The sequence below is a fragment of the Gilbertella persicaria genome (genome assembly GCF_025201335.1).
Source record: "Gilbertella persicaria strain CBS 190.32 chromosome Unknown B0P05scaffold_25, whole genome shotgun sequence".
NCBI lineage: Eukaryota > Fungi > Mucoromycota > Mucoromycetes > Mucorales > Choanephoraceae > Gilbertella > Gilbertella persicaria.
The window spans coordinates 47,033-66,565 of NW_026251986.1; the positions used below are offsets into that span (position 1 = coordinate 47,033).

Sequence of the window (19,533 nt, forward strand, 5' to 3'; positions counted from 1 at the left end):
AGAAAAAGATTGCATATATAAAAAATTTTCAAATTGCACCAACAAAAAATAAAGACTGCACATCATTTGAAAATCATTTGCACAATTGCGCAATCTTAAAGAAGTTCTTTATTGTGTATTTAAATATTAGAACACTCATATAAGACATATCATTGGCTTAATCCAGATCATAAAAGAAGATATCAGTAACATCATCAATACTGGATTCTTTATTACCTGACGAATACTCTTCCTGAGATCTCGAATCTTTTTCCCTGGAAGTTGAGCAGTCATTTATCTGGTATCCAATAAGAAGCCTAGGTGTTCTAGAACCTGTTTGGGGCGAAGAGATGACTTCTTGTAGTTGACTAACCAACCGAGGGAGATCAATTTCTGAAGAACTTGCCTCGTATGTTGTGCTGATTCTTGATGGCTGTCTGCAATCACTAACCAGTCGTCTAGGTAAGTACTGAGCCGTATACCCTGTGATCGAGCCCACTCCAGTATCGGGCGAGTGATTTTGGTGAAAAGCCATGGCACCAAGGATAGGCCAAAAGATGTTGTACAAAACTGGTATGACTCGCCCTCCCAGAGGAAGCGCAGATGCTTGCGAGAAGAGTGATGAACTGGAATGTGCAGGAAAGCATCAGAAAGATCATAGATGTTAGCCAGTTGGATTTCTGGATCATTCGAGTCACCTGTTATATCGTTTCCATTTTGAAATGGGGTGCATGAAGATATTAATTCAGTTGCTTGAGGGTGAAAACAGGTCGATGCCCGCCGTTCCGCTTGGGAATGACGAACATGTTACTGTAGTAACCTGGTGTTTGGGGAGCAATTTCGATAGCCCCCTTGTAAAGTAGAGCCGAGATTTTTTGTTGAAGAAGCATTCGTTGTTGGATTGATTTTGGGTGTAAGGTGAGAGGAGGAGGTTGGAGAAAGTGGATGCGAAGGCCTTGTTGGATTACTCGGAGTAGCCGACCGCTGACGATAAGTTGGGTCCACTCTGAACAAAACTTTATGAGACGACCGCCCACAGTGTAGTTGGAATTTTCTATTAGATCTCTATTTAAATAACACAGCTGCTAATAAGAAACATTATTAGTATTATTGTACTTGTAAAAAATAAAAGGATTCTTCTTGCTCATAAAGCTACTATTATTGTCGCAATACTTGTCGCTTCATAACTTTTATTGTTGATAAAACGAACAACTTTGTTCCCCACAAACAAGAAAATCAATGATTTTGAATGATATGACTTGCTTTTACTTTTTCTTGTTTGTTTTGCGAACAATATTAGTAAAGTCAAACGACTAATCCGCCATAGTGTTAATCAAGACTAAAAAGAGCAAGAAAACAGAAGACACTAAGTCTGAAACTGAACCCGAAATGTCATCAACAACTTCCAATAGTAAAAAGAGACTTCAGCCATATCAAGATCGAAGACTTCCAAACTGACTTCTATCGTTCTTCTGACCAATGGCTCGTGGGAGATAAGAACATCCTTGGTGATTTCAAGAAATTCCAGGATGAGTCTTTAGAAATGACCAAAAGATGCAAGGGTACTATGCTACTCAAGAACGATATTGCCGTGTTGTTGTCGCTTTCTGGAATCTTGATTCTTAGCAAAGATATTCAGCATCCTGTGCTTAATAACTGCTTCAACACAATCAAATATTCTACTCTTGTAGATTTGTGCTGCCAAGAGTTCTTGTATCACTTGCCTCTCTTCCCTTTGCAGTCTTATGTCGCATATTCAGCTGTTGTGCAAAAGTTACTAAACGATGGCTATGACTACCGCGAAGAATTTCAAGAAGAAATGATGATGATGAAGAAGAAGGAGGGTGGACCTCAAAAAAAAATCCTTGATGCTCTCATTCATATTGCTCCTGAGGTAGTGAAGCCCTTGAAGAAGAAAGTTAGTGAGCTAGATCTGTGTGCATCCTTCGTGCAACCCTTTGTCGGCCGCCTGTTACAAGAAAAGAACAACGATCCTCATCAGTCTGATCGTGTTGTTGATGAGCTGGAAGAGATAGATGAAAAGTGCCGTCCAGATATCAAATGCTTAGTCTATGAAGGTGAAAACTACATCTTCACCAATGCTTATGGTGAGGTGAAGCCATCAAATATATATGATAAGCACCTCTTGAACTTTGATCTCTACAAGCTTGCACTATATGGAAAAGAGATGTTACAGAAGAGCAATGCCAAGAACATCCTTTGCTTCCAGATCTGGGGTGGTGCTGGAAAAGCCTACATAATGAAGTTAGCATGCAACAATGTATGTACAATCACTCACTTTTGCGACTTCCGAATTCCAGTAAAACTCAAGGACATGGACATGTCATTAAATGATATGAACAACCTCATGAGATTTGTCTATGTGTACAAAAAGTATTGCTTTGAAAAGCAAAGTTCAACAGAAAAATTCTTGATGCTACCTTCCCTCTCACTCCCATTAGCAACGTTGTTTGATATTATCTCTTCTGAAGCCAGCAATAAGAAAAGAAAGCTCAATGAATAAAAGCACTTGCTGTTTGTCTCTTTTGTGCTCAGTTTGAGTCCCCTATTTATCTTTTAAAGAAATCTTCTAAGATCAATCTATGGGTAATGATTTTATTTGAGAGTGTTGTGAACATATATGAATTCATATGCATAGATCAATAAATGATGCTCATGGCAAAAGACCAGATCACATCTATGGCAATTGCAATGAATCTATAGTCACTGACATTCACTCATTCTACTAGAAGTACTACATCATCCTCATAGTCAGAGATTATGAACCTAGTGACTCTGTTATTATCAATGATACTCATAAAGTGACAGTTAGAGCTGACAAATACATTAGCATTGGCATTTGACAAATATGTAATAGTTTATTCAAGTTCAGGTCAGATCATATACTATTGGCTGAGCTGACAACTTCCTCTAAAGGCATTTCTCTTTATTACTCCTGATCTAACAAATCAATCCGTAGTCAAGAAGCTAACCCCAAAACAATATTTTGACCGAGAAGAAAAAATATAAATACCTCGACATTTTATAGCAATTGAAAGATAACATTTCTTGGAGAAATAAAAACCTATACAAGTTCTAACGGACTTTCTCTGTGTTCTTACCTTTTCTCTTACTTTACATCTATTCCCTCTTCATCTCACAACACCAAATATTTTATACAAAGCATGCATGCTTTTAACATTCCTTCTGCGCTAATTAATAGCCTTACTACCCGCCTTTTCAACACACATATTCACTTCAATGTGAATGGTCATATTACAACAAACACAGTACAACAACGACGGGGACTTCGACAAGAGGATTCTTTGAGTCCTCTATTGTTCAACATTGCATTCGATCCCCTTCTTCGGTCTATTCAACGAGACAAGCAATTGGTTGGTTTTGATTTCTTAGATGAAACCAACACACCCACCTCACCAGAGCCAATAGATCTTCTCACCTCTCAGCTACGATCGCTCAACGTTAAACACTCTTCAACTCGCTCTCCTCCACTTTCTCCTATCCTACCACCACCAATCAAACCTGTCAAAATTTTAGCTTATGCAGATGATGTACTGATTTTCCTTTGTAACCATTTTGATTTTGTACGACTACAAACATTAATCGATCATTATATGTCAGCTTCTAACGCACTGCTCAACTACAACAAAACTCAAGCTTTCTCCTTATCCGGCACACCTCTTCCACATTGGCCACTCTTTCTTCACAAACACAACATTACTACCTGACATGACTCTAATTCCTCCTCTCCTTTAATTTATCTAGGATACCCTATCTGCTCTAGTACTCAACAACGTAATCAATCTGCCAACACTCTTATCAACAAAGTTCAACTCTTATGCAACATTCACCTTCAACGTAACTTATCTGTTTGTGGACGTGCCATCGTCCTTAATACTCTTGTTTTTTCAACCCTTTGGCACGTTATGCGCCTTTTCCACTTCATGAAAGAACAATTCGCCAGACATCAGCAAATTGGATTATCCTTCCTCAATAATCGCCGTTACAACAAACTTCCTTTCTCCACTCTGACTCTCCCCAGAGAGAAAGGTGGCCTTGCCGTTTTAGATGCCTTTGTTCAACAGAACGCCTTTCAATGGCGTTGGCTTCACCCTCTCCTACACTCCAATACATTCCATTCCTTAACCCAACCTTCTCTTTCATTCCTTCATTTCAGTTTACATTATTTTTTCACATCTATCACTCACCCCACATACCATTGGTCTCTCCTTTTCCCTTCTTGTCGTTTATACCTTCATACCCTAATTCACAATTACTTTGCTAACATATTTCAAGCCGTCGATGCATTACCACACAATTTCGATTCCTGTCAAGTCCCTCTTCAAGTCTGTCTCAGTCTTCCTGTCTCTGAACTTTTCATTCATCACCCACAACCCTCTGGTCCATCTTCTCTCCTTTCCTTTATATTGCCTGATTCTCTTTTCCGCAAACCCTCTGATTTCTGCCGCCTCATTGGTCACGATCTATTCATTCACGATACTCAATCTCTATCCATAAAATACCGCGCACGCAATACATTGACTCAACACCGTCGTATTTCCCTTCAAATTTTGAAACATGTTCACAAGCAAAAACTATTTCTCAAACCATTTGTCCTCGCTCATCTTGAATCTACTATGATCACACCTCCCTTTAACACCTGAAATATCCTACATCCTTCTTGCCTGCAGTCCTTTGTCACCACACTTACATACTTTCAATCTGTCTCCTCGCCATTAGTTTTCAAACCTGCACCTCCCACTATTTCTGGTTATAAAGCCTTACTTCCCCAACACATTCCTACACCCTCCTCACCTTTTGACATTGTCCCTAATTGGAAAGCCTTTTGGTCACTTCAAATCACACATCGCTCCCACAACATCTGGTTCCGCTTCCTACACAAAGCCATCAACACTCGCTTCTACCTACACCAAAAATTACCGAAGCTCATCACTAGCCCTCAATGCATTTACTGTCTGTTGTATACACAGCATTATTCATCCCTTCTTACACTAGTTATGCCTTAAAAGAGCAAGTATTAATATCATGTATAAATATATCTTTCAATCACAGTTTTATCCGCAGCTTCGATGGATGTCTTCTATCTTAGTTTAAACATGTTAAAGATCAGACCATCACATAATCACAAATTGACATCTGCATCAATACCAATGGTAGACGAGGTCTGTGCCCTGATCATGTTCCCAGTTCTTGTGTACCTTAATCCATTCAACCGATTAGCTAGTGTATACACACTCAGTCCCAAATTAAGGATAATCAATTATCATACAAACAGTATAAATACAATACAAAATATAACCTTTAATAAAGCAGACTTCTTTTGGCCGTTTTGGTTCTAATCGACTTATTGATTTGACCATTTTATTAGTGATTATATCACACTGTCTTTACTTCCGTCGCAACACCATTGACATACTTGACCATTCCAACTTTCTTTGTCCAGTCAAATACAGAATTTGGTGTCACATCCTCTCCACATATATCGATCCTTCTCTTACCGCTCCTTCAATTCACCTCTTACGACAACTCCTCAATCTTCGTACCGTCATCAGTCGCTCCAGTCATTCTGCATTCCCAACCCTATCCACACAACAAATCTGCGATAGCGCATTGGAGGGTCTATGGTCCAGCCATTGGCGTTCGGTTTTTGATTCTACACCCTTCACCTTTCCTGCTGTATTCTCCATAATCAAACGCTTGCTGACTAATCAATCCGATGAACAAGAACCAATACTTTTTGACTGAAATCATTTTCCTTACTAGTTAAACTTGTGCATATTTCCTCTCTCTTTCTTATTGCACATCATACCCCTCCAGTGTTAATTATCACTCATTATGACATCTTTAGGACTTTGAATAAAACAGAAACATAGTTTCCCTACAGAAAAAAAAAGTACCTTCCACCCTACTCGCCGGAATTAAATCCAATCGAACAATTCTGGTCCATCATAAAAGCTAAAGTAAGACGAGCCAAGCTTAGTGATATAGAAACCCTTACTATTAGAATAATCGAGGCTAGTGAAGCTGTACCAATTGTTCATCTTGAAAACATTATTCAGCATTCAGTAAATCAGTTTGAAAAGTGTCAAAATAAAATACCCTTATAAACTTCTAAAAAATGACCAAATAAAAGTTTACAAAAATGACCAAATGATTCTAAAAAAATGATCAAAAAAATGACCAATTGGTTTTTAACTTCCGATCAATGATTCTATTGTGACTTCTATTAAAAATAGAATTTCATGAAACTCCGATTTATCTGCCTTGTTGTGAAATAAAGAGAGAATACAGCGACTCCACCCCCAAAGTTCGTTTTCCTATTTTATAAATTCGCTTTTGTCGCCGACTGAAATTCGCTTTTTGATTGGTCAAAGTTCGTTTTTGTAAATCATCCAAGTTCGCTTTGGCATCACCCAAAGTGTTACGTCATAAATTTGAAAAGTCACAGGTTTCGCTCAGGTTTCGTTCAAGTTTCAATTTAAAATGAGTTTATTCGCTCTTCCCAAGTTGTTGCGTCCTGGAACAGATTTAATGTCAAAAGCCATCATTCACGATCCTAAAACCACCAACATTATTACAACTACTCTGTCAAAAACACAAAATGATTACCTCTGTAATTCATGATTTACAAAATCAACGAAGCAAAAAAAAAAAAGTCCAGCAAATTTGAACGAAACCTGAGCGAAACCTGTGACTTTTCAAATTTATGACGTAACACTTTGGGTGATGCCAAAGCGAACTTGGATGATTTACAAAAACGAACTTTGACCAATCAAAAAGCGAATTTCAGTCGGCGACAAAAGCGAATTTATAAAATAGGAAAACGAACTTTGGGGGTGGAGTCGCTGTATTCTCTCTTTATTTCACAACAAGGCAGATAAATCGGAGTTTCATGAAATTCTATTTTTAATAGAAGTCACAATAGAATCATTGATCGGAAGTTAAAAACCAATTGGTCATTTTTTTGATCATTTTTTTAGAATCATTTGGTCATTTTTGTAAACTTTTATTTGGTCATTTTTTAGAAGTTTATAAGGGTATTTTATTTTGACACTTTTCAAACTGATTTACTGAATGCTGAATAATGTTTTCAAGATGAACAATTGGTACAGCTTCACTAGCCTCGATTATTCTAATAGTAAGGGTTTCTATATCACTAAGCTTGGCTCGTCTTACTTTAGCTTTTATGATGGACCAGAATTGTTCGATTGGATTTAATTCCGGCGAGTAGGGTGGAAGGTACTTTTTTTTTCTGTAGGGAAACTATGTTTCTGTTTTATTCAAAGTCCTAAAGATGTCATAATGAGTGATAATTAACACTGGAGGGGTATGATGTGCAATAAGAAAGAGAGAGGAAATATGCACAAGTTTAACTAGTAAGGAAAATGATTTCAGTCAAAAAGTATTGGTTCTTGTTCATCGGATTGATTAGTCAGTGTGATGTTTTGATAATAGAGTTATATAATAAGATGATATAGAGACAAAGGTAGATACTTTGAGACTGTTCTATACAATTTTATTTGTTATTCTTTTTGATTATAAATTATTCTAGCATATTTATACATGAAGAGATGTCGGAGTAAGTAGTAGTAGAGTTCATGCAAATGACTGAGTCTCTATTATCATAGACTACTTTAAATTAATTAAATAATATAAATTATGGATTTCGGTTATAAGTCTTGATCTATTAAAAGATCCATTGTCTTATTCAGTACAAGAGGTTCTTTTATGTCTATTTCTGATGTAAATTGATTATGATGTATTTTAGTATGTAAATGAAGACTTATTTAATGTCAGATCATCACAGTCAGCAAGCGTTTGATTATGGAGAATACAGCAGGAAAGGTGAAGGGTGTAGAATCAAAAACCGAACGCCAATGGCTGGACCATAGACCCTCCAATGCGCTATCGCAGATTTGTTGTGTGGATAGGGTTGGGAATGCAGAATGACTGGAGCGACTGATGACGGTACGAAGATTGAGGAGTTGTCGTAAGAGGTGAATTGAAGGAGCGGTAAGAGAAGGATCGATATATGTGGAGAGGATGTGACACCAAATTCTGTATTTGACTGGACAAAGAAAGTTGGAATGGTCAAGTATGTCAATGGTGTTGCGACGGAAGTAAAGACAGTAAATGCATTGAGGGCTAGTGATGAGCTTCGGTAATTTTTGGTGTAGGTAGAAGCGAGTGTTGATGGCTTTGTGTAGGAAGCGGAACCAGATGTTGTGGGAGCGATGTGTGATTTGAAGTGACCAAAAGGCTTTCCAATTAGGGACAATGTCAAAAGGTGAGGAGGGTGTAGGAATGTGTTGGGGAAGTAAGGCTTTATAACCAGAAATAGTGGGAGGTGCAGGTTTGAAAACTAATGGCGAGGAGACAGATTGAAAGTATGTAAGTGTGGTGACAAAGGACTGCAGGCAAGAAGGATGTAGGATATTTCAGGTGTTAAAGGGAGGTGTGATCATAGTAGATTCAAGATGAGCGAGGACAAATGGTTTGAGAAATAGTTTTTGCTTGTGAACATGTTTCAAAATTTGAAGGGAAATACGACGGTGTTGAGTCAATGTATTGCGTGCGCGGTATTTTATGGATAGAGATTGAGTATCGTGAATGAATAGATCGTGACCAATGAGGCGGCAGAAATCAGAGGGTTTGCGGAAAAGAGAATCAGGCAATATAAAGGAAAGGAGAGAAGATGGACCAGAGGGTTGTGGGTGATGAATGAAAAGTTCAGAGACAGGAAGACTGAGACAGACTTGAAGAGGGACTTGTGATGATCTGACATTAAATAAGTCTTCATTTACATACTAAAATATATCATAATCAATTTACATCAGAAATAGACATAAAAGAACCTCTTGTACTAAATAAGACAATGGATCTTTTAATAGATCAAGACTTATAACCGAAATCCATAATTTATATTATTTAATTAATTTAAAGTAGTCTATGATAATAGAGACTCAGTCATTTGCATGAACTCTACTACTACTTACTCCGACATCTCTTCATGTTGTTGTATACACAGCATTATTCATCCCTTCTTACACTAGTTATGTCTTAAAAGGCCAAGTACTAATGCCATGTATAAATATATCTTTCAATCACAGTTTTATCCGCAGCTTCGATGGATGTCTTCTATCTTAGTTTAAACATGTTAAAGATCAGACCATCACATAATCACAAATTGACATCTGCATCAATACCAATGGTAGACGAGGTCTGTGCCCTGATCATGTACCCAGTTCTTGTGTACCTTAATCCACTCAACCGATTAGCTAGTGTATACACACTCAGTCCCAAATCAAGGATAATCAATTATCATACAAACAGTATAAATACAATACAAAATATAACCTTTAATAAAGAAGATTTCTTTTGGCCGTTTTGGTTCTAATCAACTTATTGATTTGACCATTTTATTAGTGATTCTATCACACAGCATAGAGTTCCCTCCGTTTAATGCTCATGGCGGCTTCTTGATGGTTCCAGTGTCCAAATACTGCCTTTGCCTGGCCGTTCGGCAGCTGCAGGCTCCAAACCCAACCCGTATTGCTTGCGTCGATATGAATTACTTGTTGTGGTGTCTGTGGAAAAAAGCTCTTGCCGTTCCATTGATGGAGGTTGTTCATCCACCATTGTAGCTCCTGGAGGCAATGAATGTTTAATTGTCGTGGTGTGTCCCAGTCTGACGATGAGCGGACTGCTTGATTCTTCATTCGTAACAGATGTTGTGTATACAGTCTTGCCGGAACTAGTTCAAAAGTAGCTGCCTGTATCCGCATAGTTAGGTTGTGTATCACTCGAGGTGATTGTACTGGATTTTTTATTACCTGACGAATACTCTTCCTGAGATCTCGAATCTTTTTCTCTGGAAGTTGAGCCGTCATTGATCTGGTATCCAATAAGAAGCCTAGATGTTCTAGAACCTGTTTGGGGCGAAGAGATGACTTCTTGTAGTTGACTAACCAACCGAGGGAGATCAATTTCTGAAGAACTTGTCTCGTATGTTGTGCTGACCCTTGATGGCTGTCTGCAATCACTATCCAGTCGTCTAGGTAAGTACTGAGCCGTATACCCTGTGATCGAGCCCACTCCAGTATCGGGCGAGTGATTTTGGTGAAAAGCCATGACACCAAGGATAGGCCAAAAGATGTTGTACAAAACTGGTATGACTCGCCCTCCCAGAGGAAGCGCAGATGCTTGCGAGAAGAGTGATGAACTGGAATGTGCAGGAAGGCATCAGAAAGATCATAGATGTTAGCCAGTTGGATTTCTAGATCATTCGAGTCACCTGTTACAGTGGTTACATTAAGTGTCCCATAAAACTCATTTATAAGCATAAATTAATATATTTTCGTCGTATTGACCTTGTATTAGCATCAGAAAAAGCGCATTTTTCTGCTGGCTACTTCAATTTCTCTATTTAGTAAGAAATACCATTTTTGGACAACTTAGATAAAAAATGACGTAGCGTTTTCAAAAAAATTTCCTGCAAAACTTGAATACCTTATTTTCTTTGGCGAATAAGCATTCTCAATCGTGCGTTTTCCACATTCTTCGGCAAATTCTAGCACAAACTACCCGACTACATATAAATACGGCAAGCTTTTCAGAAAAAAATTCTCTTTTCTTCATTCTATATACATACCTTTTCTCCTTATTATCATGCCTTACAGCCTCCCATACGATAAACGAAACAATGTCAAATCTGCACTTTTATCTGGCAAATCGATTCGTCAGGTCTCAAAACTAACAGGTGTTACCAAATCAACAGTTTCTCGTATTAGAAAGGAGTTGCCAGAAATGAAAACTTGCACTGGTACCGGTAGACCATCAAGAGTAGGTCATCTTACGGCTTGTTTGCTACGAATGAAAGTCCGAACTGGAGCATTGAAGAATGTCAAAGAAGTCCAAACTTGATTGTCTGGACAGGGTATTGCTTTGACGTATAGTGGAACAGTCTCTCTGATGAAAAGGGTAGGATTATACTCAAAGCTTAAGCAGAAGAAAGTTTTTTTGAGAGTTTCTCACCTTTCGAAGAGATACAAATGGGCCTTAACATATCGTAACTGGTCCGCAAATGAGTGGAAGAGTGTCGTTTTTACCGACGAGACGAAGATCAATCTTTGGGGATCAGATGGTGCAACATACACTTGGTTACAGCAAGGGTTTAAAGCGAGGCCCCATAACTACAAGCTATTGCTCAAGCATGGAGGTGGCTCTCTGATGATGTGGGGGTGCATGACATCTTCCGGAGTAGGATATGCCTCTCGAGTGCTTCAAAAGACAATGGATACCGATTGCTATTTGGAGATTCTAGGGTCGTCATACCTAGATACATTGGAGTATTATAGTATGGATCCACAAAAAAATTTTTTTTTTGTAAGGGAGACTTGCTCCAATTTTATTTTAAGTCCTTTAGACGTCAAAAGAGTGGAAGAAAAGACTGTGGTATTATTAGAACTAGACTAAGGAATGGGAAATGAGCCTGTGGTAGAAGAAATTGAGAAAAGAATAAGAGTTTAAGAGAGCTTGATAGATACTTGAAATGGAGAGAACATCATGAGTAGTGAGAGAGGAACTAGAAAGGAAAGCGGAGGAGAGAATTTACGGTTCATAATCAAGGCGGGATTCATCATGCAGCTTATTTGCTAAGCGGAAAACTGTCTTGGTTATAGTTTTGGAGAGGAATGGGTTTTCAGAAAAAACAGACTGCCAGTGAGCTTGCCAGAGGGCTAGAGCAGTGCATGCAAAGATTTGGAAGGTACTTAAGGAAGGAAAATGGAGGAGAGAAACACGAGGGATAACAACCCGAAGGAGGAGGACTTGACGTAGGAGATTGACCGAAGGTGCACGGATGTTGGGATTGATGTACTTGGAGAAGACATGAGACCAAACATCATACTTGGTAGGGCAGAGGAAATAAAAGTGATCAAGGGTATCAATGGAAGTAATGAGATTTGAAGGACAGTGGATACAAAAGTTATTAGGAACTGTATGGGGCATAAGACGATGTAGGTGAAAACGGTTGTTGACTTTGTTGTGAAGCATCCTGTAGAGGACATTGCGAGCAGGGAGAGGGATCTTGAGAGACCAAAAGCGTTTCCAGTTAGGCGATAGGCGGGGATCAGGCGGTATAGGAGGGGAGGAGCTATGGCATAATTTACGATAAGAATGGGTGGAAGATGTAATGGGGAATTGAGAGTATGTAAGGGTTGAAATGAATGTCTGTAAATCAGTGGGACTAATGTGAGAGGTTGAAGGAAGAATAGAAAAGGAAGAAACACGAGGAGCAGGAGAAAAGAGTGACAGGACAAAGGGATTGAGGAAGAGCTTTTTTTGACGAAAGTGTAGTAAAGCGCGGTAGGTGGCCGATTCAAAACGAGGAACTTCTTGCCGAGAGCGAAACCGAAGGCATTCACTAGAAGAATCAAAAACAAAAATGTGATTACCTGTTAAGGCTAGCATACTGGGATTGTGTTTGAAGTATTCATTTTTAGAAATAGGAGGGTTGGATGGAGGTGGAGAAGGATAGATAGAATGTAGAAGTTCAGGAAGTGGAAGGCGAAGGCAAACGTGAAGGGGAACATGACAATTGGAGAAGTTGTGGGGTAGATAATCTATAGCTAAGAAAATACGGTTGAAGTAAGGAATGTCAATAGAAAGTTTTTTCCGTATAAAGGGGAATAACAAAGGCCAGTGGTAAGTAGGGTATTGTGGGGAACAAAGGAAGAAAGAGAGGGTAAACTGGAGATAAGGAAGTGAAGGTAAAGAAACAGCAAAAGAGTGAGGAACTAATAAAGGGTAGACCCATCGCCATTGAAGAGCTCTCTGTTGTAGATGAGGATCAATGACGCTAAGTCCACCTTGAGAACGAGGTAAAATGAGTGTTGAGAAAGGAATGGTACCAAAGCGGCGACTGTTGATGAAGGAACTGATGAGGCGTTGCAATGTGTTTTGTTGTGTTTTGTTGAGAGGAAGCAGGCGAAGTACATGCCATAGTCGTGATAGAATGAGTGAATTGAGGACAGTAGCTCTGCCTCTAACAGATAAATTTCTGGTGCTGTGTATGAGACATGCTTGCTGGATGGTTCGGAATAATTTATCGATATGTGAGTTTCGTTGATGGGGACTGGAGTAAATTGGATAACCAAGATAAATAACTGCTTCAGGCGAGGTGTTGTCATGCCAAGTTGTAATGTTCTGTGAAGCTAAAAAGTACTTCCATCTTGGATTAGGTTTACCTGACAGCGAAATGGCTGTAGTCTTGTTGAAGTTGAGTTTAGCATTGGAGGCTAGCATGTAATTGTGAATTAATTGCTGAAGGCATAGAAGGTCTTGGCGATTATGAAGTAAAACGAGTGTATCATCGGCATAGGCGAGAACTTTGACAGGTGGTGCTGAGAAGGATGGAGATGAGGGATTGTCTAGTTGTAGTTGTTGAAAGGAAAGTGAGAGGTCATTTGGTGATACGGAGGATGGCGGATGATGGTTTTTGGTTTCTAGTTGAAAGTCAAAACCTTGAATATTAGGATTTTGTTGAATAGAACGAAGGAATGGGTCGAAAGCAATGTTGAATAATAAAGGACTGAGTGGATCTCCTTGTCGGAGACCTCTATGTTGTTGGACTGTTGTGGAAGAGATATGACCATTGATATTGAAACTAATGTCAGTAGAGAAGAAAAGAGATGTGATGGATTCAATGAAAGTATGGGGTATGTTAAATGCATGCATAACTTGAGTCAGATAAGTAGGATGGACCCTATCATAAGCTTTCTCTTGGTCGAGAAGAAGGGCAATAGAGTTGGAATTAACATGGTGTGCAATAGCTTGTATCGATTGTAGGATCTGACCATTTTCTGCGATGAATCTACCAGGCATAAATCCGAGTTGGTGTGATGAAATATATTTGTTGAGGTAAGGCATAAGTCGAGCATTGATTAATCGAGTAAAAGTTTTGGCATCTGCGTTAATGAGTGAAATGGGTCGCCAGTTTGTTAGCGAAGAGAGATTGCCCTTTTTTGGTAGTAGAATCATACAAGTTTGTAACCAGGACTTTGGAAATCTAGAGGAGGTGAGTGCATCATTGTATACCTTTACGGCCAAAGCGCCAGTAAGTGGATGCTGCAATAAAATGGAAAGTAGTTCGTACGGTAACCCATCTATACCAGGACTGCTTTGACTTGGGGTTCTAGCCGCACCTTCTTGAAGGTCTTGTAGGGTGATGGGAGCACATAATCGATTATGCATTACATCTGGAATGCTGTCACTAGAAGGAATTGTGCTAGTGAGATCTGCAATATGTTTCATACTTACCTGGTCAGGGCAGTAAAGCTGACCGTAAAAAGTTGAGACTGCATCTTCCATTTCTTCGGTCGATTGACAGAGGTTGCCGATGATGGGATGAATGAGTGGCGGCATGGATTTCTTAGCTGATTTGGATTCAATAGTTCTCTTGAGGTAACCTGCTGAAGTTTCACCATTTTCTCTCCAGTGTCGACCAGCACGAAGAGCAAGATTGTTGACATAGTCCTCTTGTACCATTGCGATTTTCTTTTCAACGTTTGAAAGGAGTGGATGAGGAATGCGAGCTGTACCGTATTCTTTGAAATACTTGTTGCGCTTGCGTTGAAGACGCTTCATCAGACGAACTCGCCATGCTGCTTGTTGTCTGCCAATCTTTTTTGCAATAGTTTTTGTGATCTGTTTGATCACATCCCATTGTTGTTGTGTTGTGGGGCATGACTCTTCGAAAAGGTTTCTATCAGTGAATGATAATCATCCAATGCAGAATTCAAGGCTTTGATGAAGTAAGAGTTCTTGGCCAGACTAGGGTGAGCACGCCACAGACCTCGACCTTGTTTGTTTTGTGCAAAGCGGAAAGTAGCTGAGAGAAGAGCATGATCGGTCCATCTTGGAGAGAGAAACTCAATGTCATGAGAAAGAATGTTGTCAGCAAAGAAAGGTGAAGCAAATATGTAGTCAATGGTGGATGTATCCGACTCTCCACGACGAAAGGTGGGAATTCGTTGATCGTGTTGAAGCGCATGAGTGCATTCTGTAAAGTAGGTAGATAGCAAATAGTGCCATTTCCATTGAGAAAGAATGCTGGATGAATTGATAGGAGACTCTTTGTCAGGAAGGTTGCGGTAGAATATGAGTGAAAGTCGTAGTTGAAGTCGCCTACAATGATGAGGGAAGGTGTGGATGTATCGTCATCCTCTGATGGTAAAGGACTGGAGAGGGGATCAAAGAAATCTGAAAATGGTTGCATAGTCATCAGATCGTTGTAAAAGAACTGTCTTAGGCGTTTTGTCGCTGGAGCATAAATGTTGGCTAGAAGGAATGGAGGAAAAAGGTTAGAAGTGTGTGTAATATTACATATGATGACCCTTTGGTCTATGGTAATCAAGTATGGTGTGATTTGTATATTAGGATTGTTGCTAATTATCCACAGTGCTGAGTCCATATTGAGAAAGTCGGTTTGAAAAGGAAGTCGAGTTGTTGTTGCATAGTAATGTTGCTGGCATGTGTTTCTTGGAAGCATAGGATGTCTAGTTGTTTAGTTTTCAAGTATCGAATAAAGCTGCTGCTAACTTCTGGTTGTGATGGTTTTGTTAAACTTCGGCAATTAAGGGAACATATAGAAAGGTCAGTAAATGAATGTGAGGGGAACTTACGAGATTGGGTTGTGCTTGAAGTCGACATATTTATTGTTGTGAATTCGCTTCACCTTCAGCGAGAGGTTCAGAACTACTTGTTTGATCAATTTGCATTTCTGAGTCGTCAGTTATCTTCTCAGGTGTTGGGCGAGAGAAAATAAATGCTGGAGCATCATTGTCTGTTTGGTCTTGTTCATGTAATGCAGACTTTGGCTGGGTCTGAGGGAGAAAGGCACGGAGTTGTTCTTCGGTAATCCAATTCTTTTTAGCAAAGGATCTAGCAACCGCTACATTGACAGGTGTTCGGATGTACTGCAGCGTGGATAGAGCTCTGGTAGAGTTGATACGACATGCTTCTTGTCTGCGCTCTTCCTCAGAAGCCTCAGCAAAAGCTGGGTTTCGGACTACTGTTGGATCGAGTGGATCAAAGTCATGGAGAGGCTTAATATTATGCTTGTCAAAGACAGCAGAGGCAGCGGAGGCGTACTCGTTGTGTACGAGGATGGCGACGACATTTCGATCAGGATAGTGAATATCCAAGACTCTTCCACGATCAAGTCCGAGGCGAGCAAATTGTTGACGCATGTCTCTGATAGGGAGCTTTCGTCTGCATGGGAGATAAAGGTATTGGAACCCTTGATCAGTAGACACAGGTATGAATTGTCTGGCCACGCTAGCCACTTGACGAGGAGAGAGGCGTTTTGAAGGACGAGTGGGCGCACGTCTTGCTATTGTAGCAAAAGTGACATGCTCCCCAGAAGGTTTGTAAGCATGGGCATATTGAGATGCTTCAATTCCCTTAGCCAAGGGAGGGAAATCAGTAGGAATTGCCATATCATGATCTGTATTTTGAATTGCCTCTGGTTGAGTCAGAGGCAAGTCTGACTGACTGTTGGCGGCGGACTGTAAGGCGGCAATTTGTTGATAAGCTTCTGCCAAAGCCTTTTGCGTCTCCGCTAAAGCAGAGCGAGTGTCTTGGAGCTCTTGACGAAGCCCTTCGTTGTCTTGGCTAAATGCCGCCAGTTGAGCTTGGAACGAGAGCATCTGGTCTTGCAAGCTGGTGGGTATAGCAGCCTTAGCAGCTGCTTCCGCAATGAGGGCGGCGGTTTGTTGTCTAGTAGCCTTGGAAGGACTACCAGTGGTTGATAGTTTGCTGTAAGGTTCAACACGCTTCGCACGTGGGGTGGTCTTCTTGATAGTAGGAGTATTCATAACGAAGTTATATTCGTGGTCTAATGAATTTGATCGAAGTCGTTTCCTTGGGGGAGGTAGAGTTGGACTGAATGAAATAGTTACAGGTGCGTCAGATGTTACGTCTACGAGTGGTGGTGAAACTGAAGGCGATGTCGGTTGCAGTGGTACAGAAGAAGGTTCTACTGGAGGTCTGTCGACTATGTCGTTTATGTTGAAGTTGTTGTTGTTGTTGTGTTTTGTTAGTTGAAGGTGCTGTTTCGGGGCTTAGGTACCCAAAACAGAAAATTCGAAGAAAAGGTGGATCCACAAAAAAACCATCTTTCAACAAGACAACGACCCAAAACACAAAGCAAAGGCTACCATTTCTTGGCTTAAAGCCCACAAAGCCCACTTTATTGCTGACTGGCCACCTAACAGGCCCGACTTGAACCCAATAGAACATCTTTGGAAACAGTTAAAGTGTAGACTAGCCGGATGTGATACAAAACCAAAAAATCTGGACGAATTTTGGTTAAGGGTTGAAAAAGAATGGTGCAAATTTCGCAAAGGTGACATGGAGGCATACTATAACAGCATGCCTCAACGTATAGAAGCAGTCGTCAAAGCAAAGGGCGGTTATACTAAATTTTGAGCATTTGAAATAAAGAATAAATTATGGTGAAACACAAGTTTTCTCTCTTTTAAAAATGAAGCACTGTTATTGGATGCATTTAGGAGTAATTAGCAGTGTGATTCTTATTGTCAATGCCTAATTAATCTATGTGCCAAGTTTCAGAAGGATCGACGGAGTTTTTGTAGAGAAGGGTAAAAAACAGGTTTTATGGGACACTTATTGTAACCACTGTATTAACTCGCATATCATTCATCTGACTATGGCCTTAACACCTCTGGCGTTAAAATTATTTAAGGTTGAATGTGAACAGCCTTTTCACTTGTTCTTTTGTAAAAATAAAAATCTCAGTATGCACAATTCACCTCTCTCTCTCGCTTTGAAATACGTTAAATCTCATGATAAGCCAACACTCTCTGACTTCTTAAAACGCGAAAAAGAACATATTGCTTCGATTTCCCATACAACAAACTATAAAAAACTGAGATACGTGTGGCAAGCAGCCATGGTTTCAGCTTTGAAACAATTAAAGCCTGAGTTAAATGATGATGCTAGCTGTTTAGAAACCAACCCTGAAGAATGGATGCCTATGCTGAACTTAATCAAGACTAAAAAGAGCAAGAAAACAGAAGACACTAAGTCTGAAATGTCATCAACAACTGCTACCAGTACCACCTTTTCTGGCTTAAAAAGAGACTTCAGCCATATCAAGATTGAAGAATTCCAAACTGACTTCTATCGTTCTTCTGACCAATGGCTCGTGGGAGATAAGAACATCCTTGGTGATTTCAAGAAATTCCAGGATGAGTCTTTAGAAATGACCAAAAGATGCAAGGGTACTATGCTACTCAAGAACGATATTGCCGTGTTGTTGTCGCTTTCTGGAATCTTGATTCTTAGCAAAGATATTCAGCATCCTGTGCTTAATAACTGCTTCAACACAATCAAATATTCTACTCTTGTAGATTTGTGCTGCCAAGAGTTCTTGTATCACTTGCCTCTCTTCCCTTTGCAGTCTTATGTCGCATATTCAGCTGTTGTGCAAAAGTTACTAAACGATGGCTATGACTACCGCGAAGAATTTCAAGAAGAAATGATGATGATGAAGAAGAAGGAGGGTGGACCTCAAAAAAAAATCCTTGATGCTCTCATTCATATTGCTCCTGAGGTAGTGAAGCCCTTGAAGAAGAAAGTTAGTGAGCTAGATCTGTGTGCATCCTTCGTGCAACCCTTTGTCGGCCGCCTGTTACAAGAAAAGAACAACGATCCTCATCAGTCTGATCGTGTTGTTGATGAGCTGGAAGAGATAGATGAAAAGTGCCGTCCAGATATCAAATGCTTAGTCTATGAAGGTGAAAACTACATCTTCACCAATGCTTATGGTGAGGTGAAGCCATCAAATATATATGATAAGCACCTCTTGAACTTTGATCTCTACAAGCTTGCACTATATGGAAAAGAGATGTTACAGAAGAGCAATGCCAAGAACATCCTTTGCTTCCAGATCTGGGGTGGTGCTGGAAAAGCCTACATAATGAAGTTAGCATGCAACAATGTATGTACAATCACTCACTTTTGCGACTTCCGAATTCCAGTAAAACTCAAGGACATGGACATGTCATTAAATGATATGAACAACCTCATGAGATTTGTCTATGTGTACAAAAAGTATTGCTTTGAAAAGCAAAGTTCAACAGAAAAATTCTTGATGCTACCTTCCCTCTCACTCCCATTAGCAACGTTGTTTGATATTATCTCTTCTGAAGCCAGCAATAAGAAAAGAAAGTTCAATGAATAAAAGCACTTGCTGTTTGTCTCTTCTGTGCTCAGTTTGAGTCCCCTATTTATCTTTTAAAGAAATCTTCTAAGATCAATCTATGGGTAATGATTTTATTTGAGAGAACAGAAAAGGAAAGAAAAAATATACGACTGGGAATTATCAAAATTGTAGAGATGAGAGTACTTGACGAGATGACGTTTGACCTATCAACGAGTTTGGTGGAGGATTGCGATAGGACTAAAGGCGTACCGTTGAAAATGAAG

At 39.7% G+C, this 19,533-nt stretch overlaps 7 protein-coding genes across 7 annotated transcripts; 5 read left to right on the forward strand and 2 right to left on the reverse strand.

Moving 5' to 3' along the window:
- Positions 1-1,522: 1,522 nt before the first annotated feature.
- B0P05DRAFT_572391 (uncharacterized protein) lies at positions 1,523-2,503 on the forward strand (the record flags this gene model as incomplete). Its single annotated transcript, XM_051581435.1, has 1 exon — positions 1,523-2,503. The coding sequence occupies one exon, from the start codon at positions 1,523-1,525 to the stop codon at positions 2,501-2,503; it is 981 nt and encodes a 326-aa protein (XP_051433793.1).
- Positions 2,504-4,289: 1,786 nt separating this feature from the next.
- Positions 4,290-4,538, forward strand: B0P05DRAFT_545700 (uncharacterized protein). The gene has a single exon (XM_051578667.1). The coding sequence runs from the start codon at positions 4,303-4,305 to the stop codon at positions 4,516-4,518; it is 216 nt and encodes a 71-aa protein (XP_051433794.1). The 5' UTR covers positions 4,290-4,302; the 3' UTR covers positions 4,519-4,538.
- Positions 4,539-4,832: 294 nt separating this feature from the next.
- B0P05DRAFT_472249 (uncharacterized protein) lies at positions 4,833-5,027 on the forward strand (the record flags this gene model as incomplete). Its single annotated transcript, XM_051574667.1, has 1 exon — positions 4,833-5,027. A coding segment is annotated over one exon (195 nt), but the record flags the coding sequence as incomplete, so codon positions are not given.
- Positions 5,028-5,936: 909 nt separating this feature from the next.
- Positions 5,937-6,128, forward strand: B0P05DRAFT_472313 (uncharacterized protein; the record flags this gene model as incomplete). Its single annotated transcript, XM_051574669.1, has 1 exon — positions 5,937-6,128. A coding segment is annotated over one exon (192 nt), but the record flags the coding sequence as incomplete, so codon positions are not given.
- Positions 6,129-7,050: 922 nt separating this feature from the next.
- B0P05DRAFT_472183 (uncharacterized protein) lies at positions 7,051-7,242 on the reverse strand (the record flags this gene model as incomplete). The annotated part of the gene is made up of 1 exon (XM_051574658.1): positions 7,051-7,242. A coding segment is annotated over one exon (192 nt), but the record flags the coding sequence as incomplete, so codon positions are not given.
- Positions 7,243-7,814: 572 nt separating this feature from the next.
- Positions 7,815-8,868, reverse strand: B0P05DRAFT_588061 (uncharacterized protein; the record flags this gene model as incomplete). The annotated part of the gene is made up of 3 exons (XM_051582635.1): positions 7,815-8,383; positions 8,570-8,828; positions 8,854-8,868. 3 exons carry the CDS (start codon positions 8,866-8,868, stop codon positions 7,815-7,817), a joined length of 843 nt encoding a protein of 280 aa, XP_051433798.1.
- A 9,127-nt stretch (positions 8,869-17,995) lies between these two features.
- B0P05DRAFT_572392 (uncharacterized protein) lies at positions 17,996-19,288 on the forward strand (the record flags this gene model as incomplete). The annotated part of the gene is made up of 1 exon (XM_051581436.1): positions 17,996-19,288. The coding sequence occupies one exon, from the start codon at positions 17,996-17,998 to the stop codon at positions 19,286-19,288; it is 1,293 nt and encodes a 430-aa protein (XP_051433799.1).
- Positions 19,289-19,533: the final 245 nt, after the last annotated feature.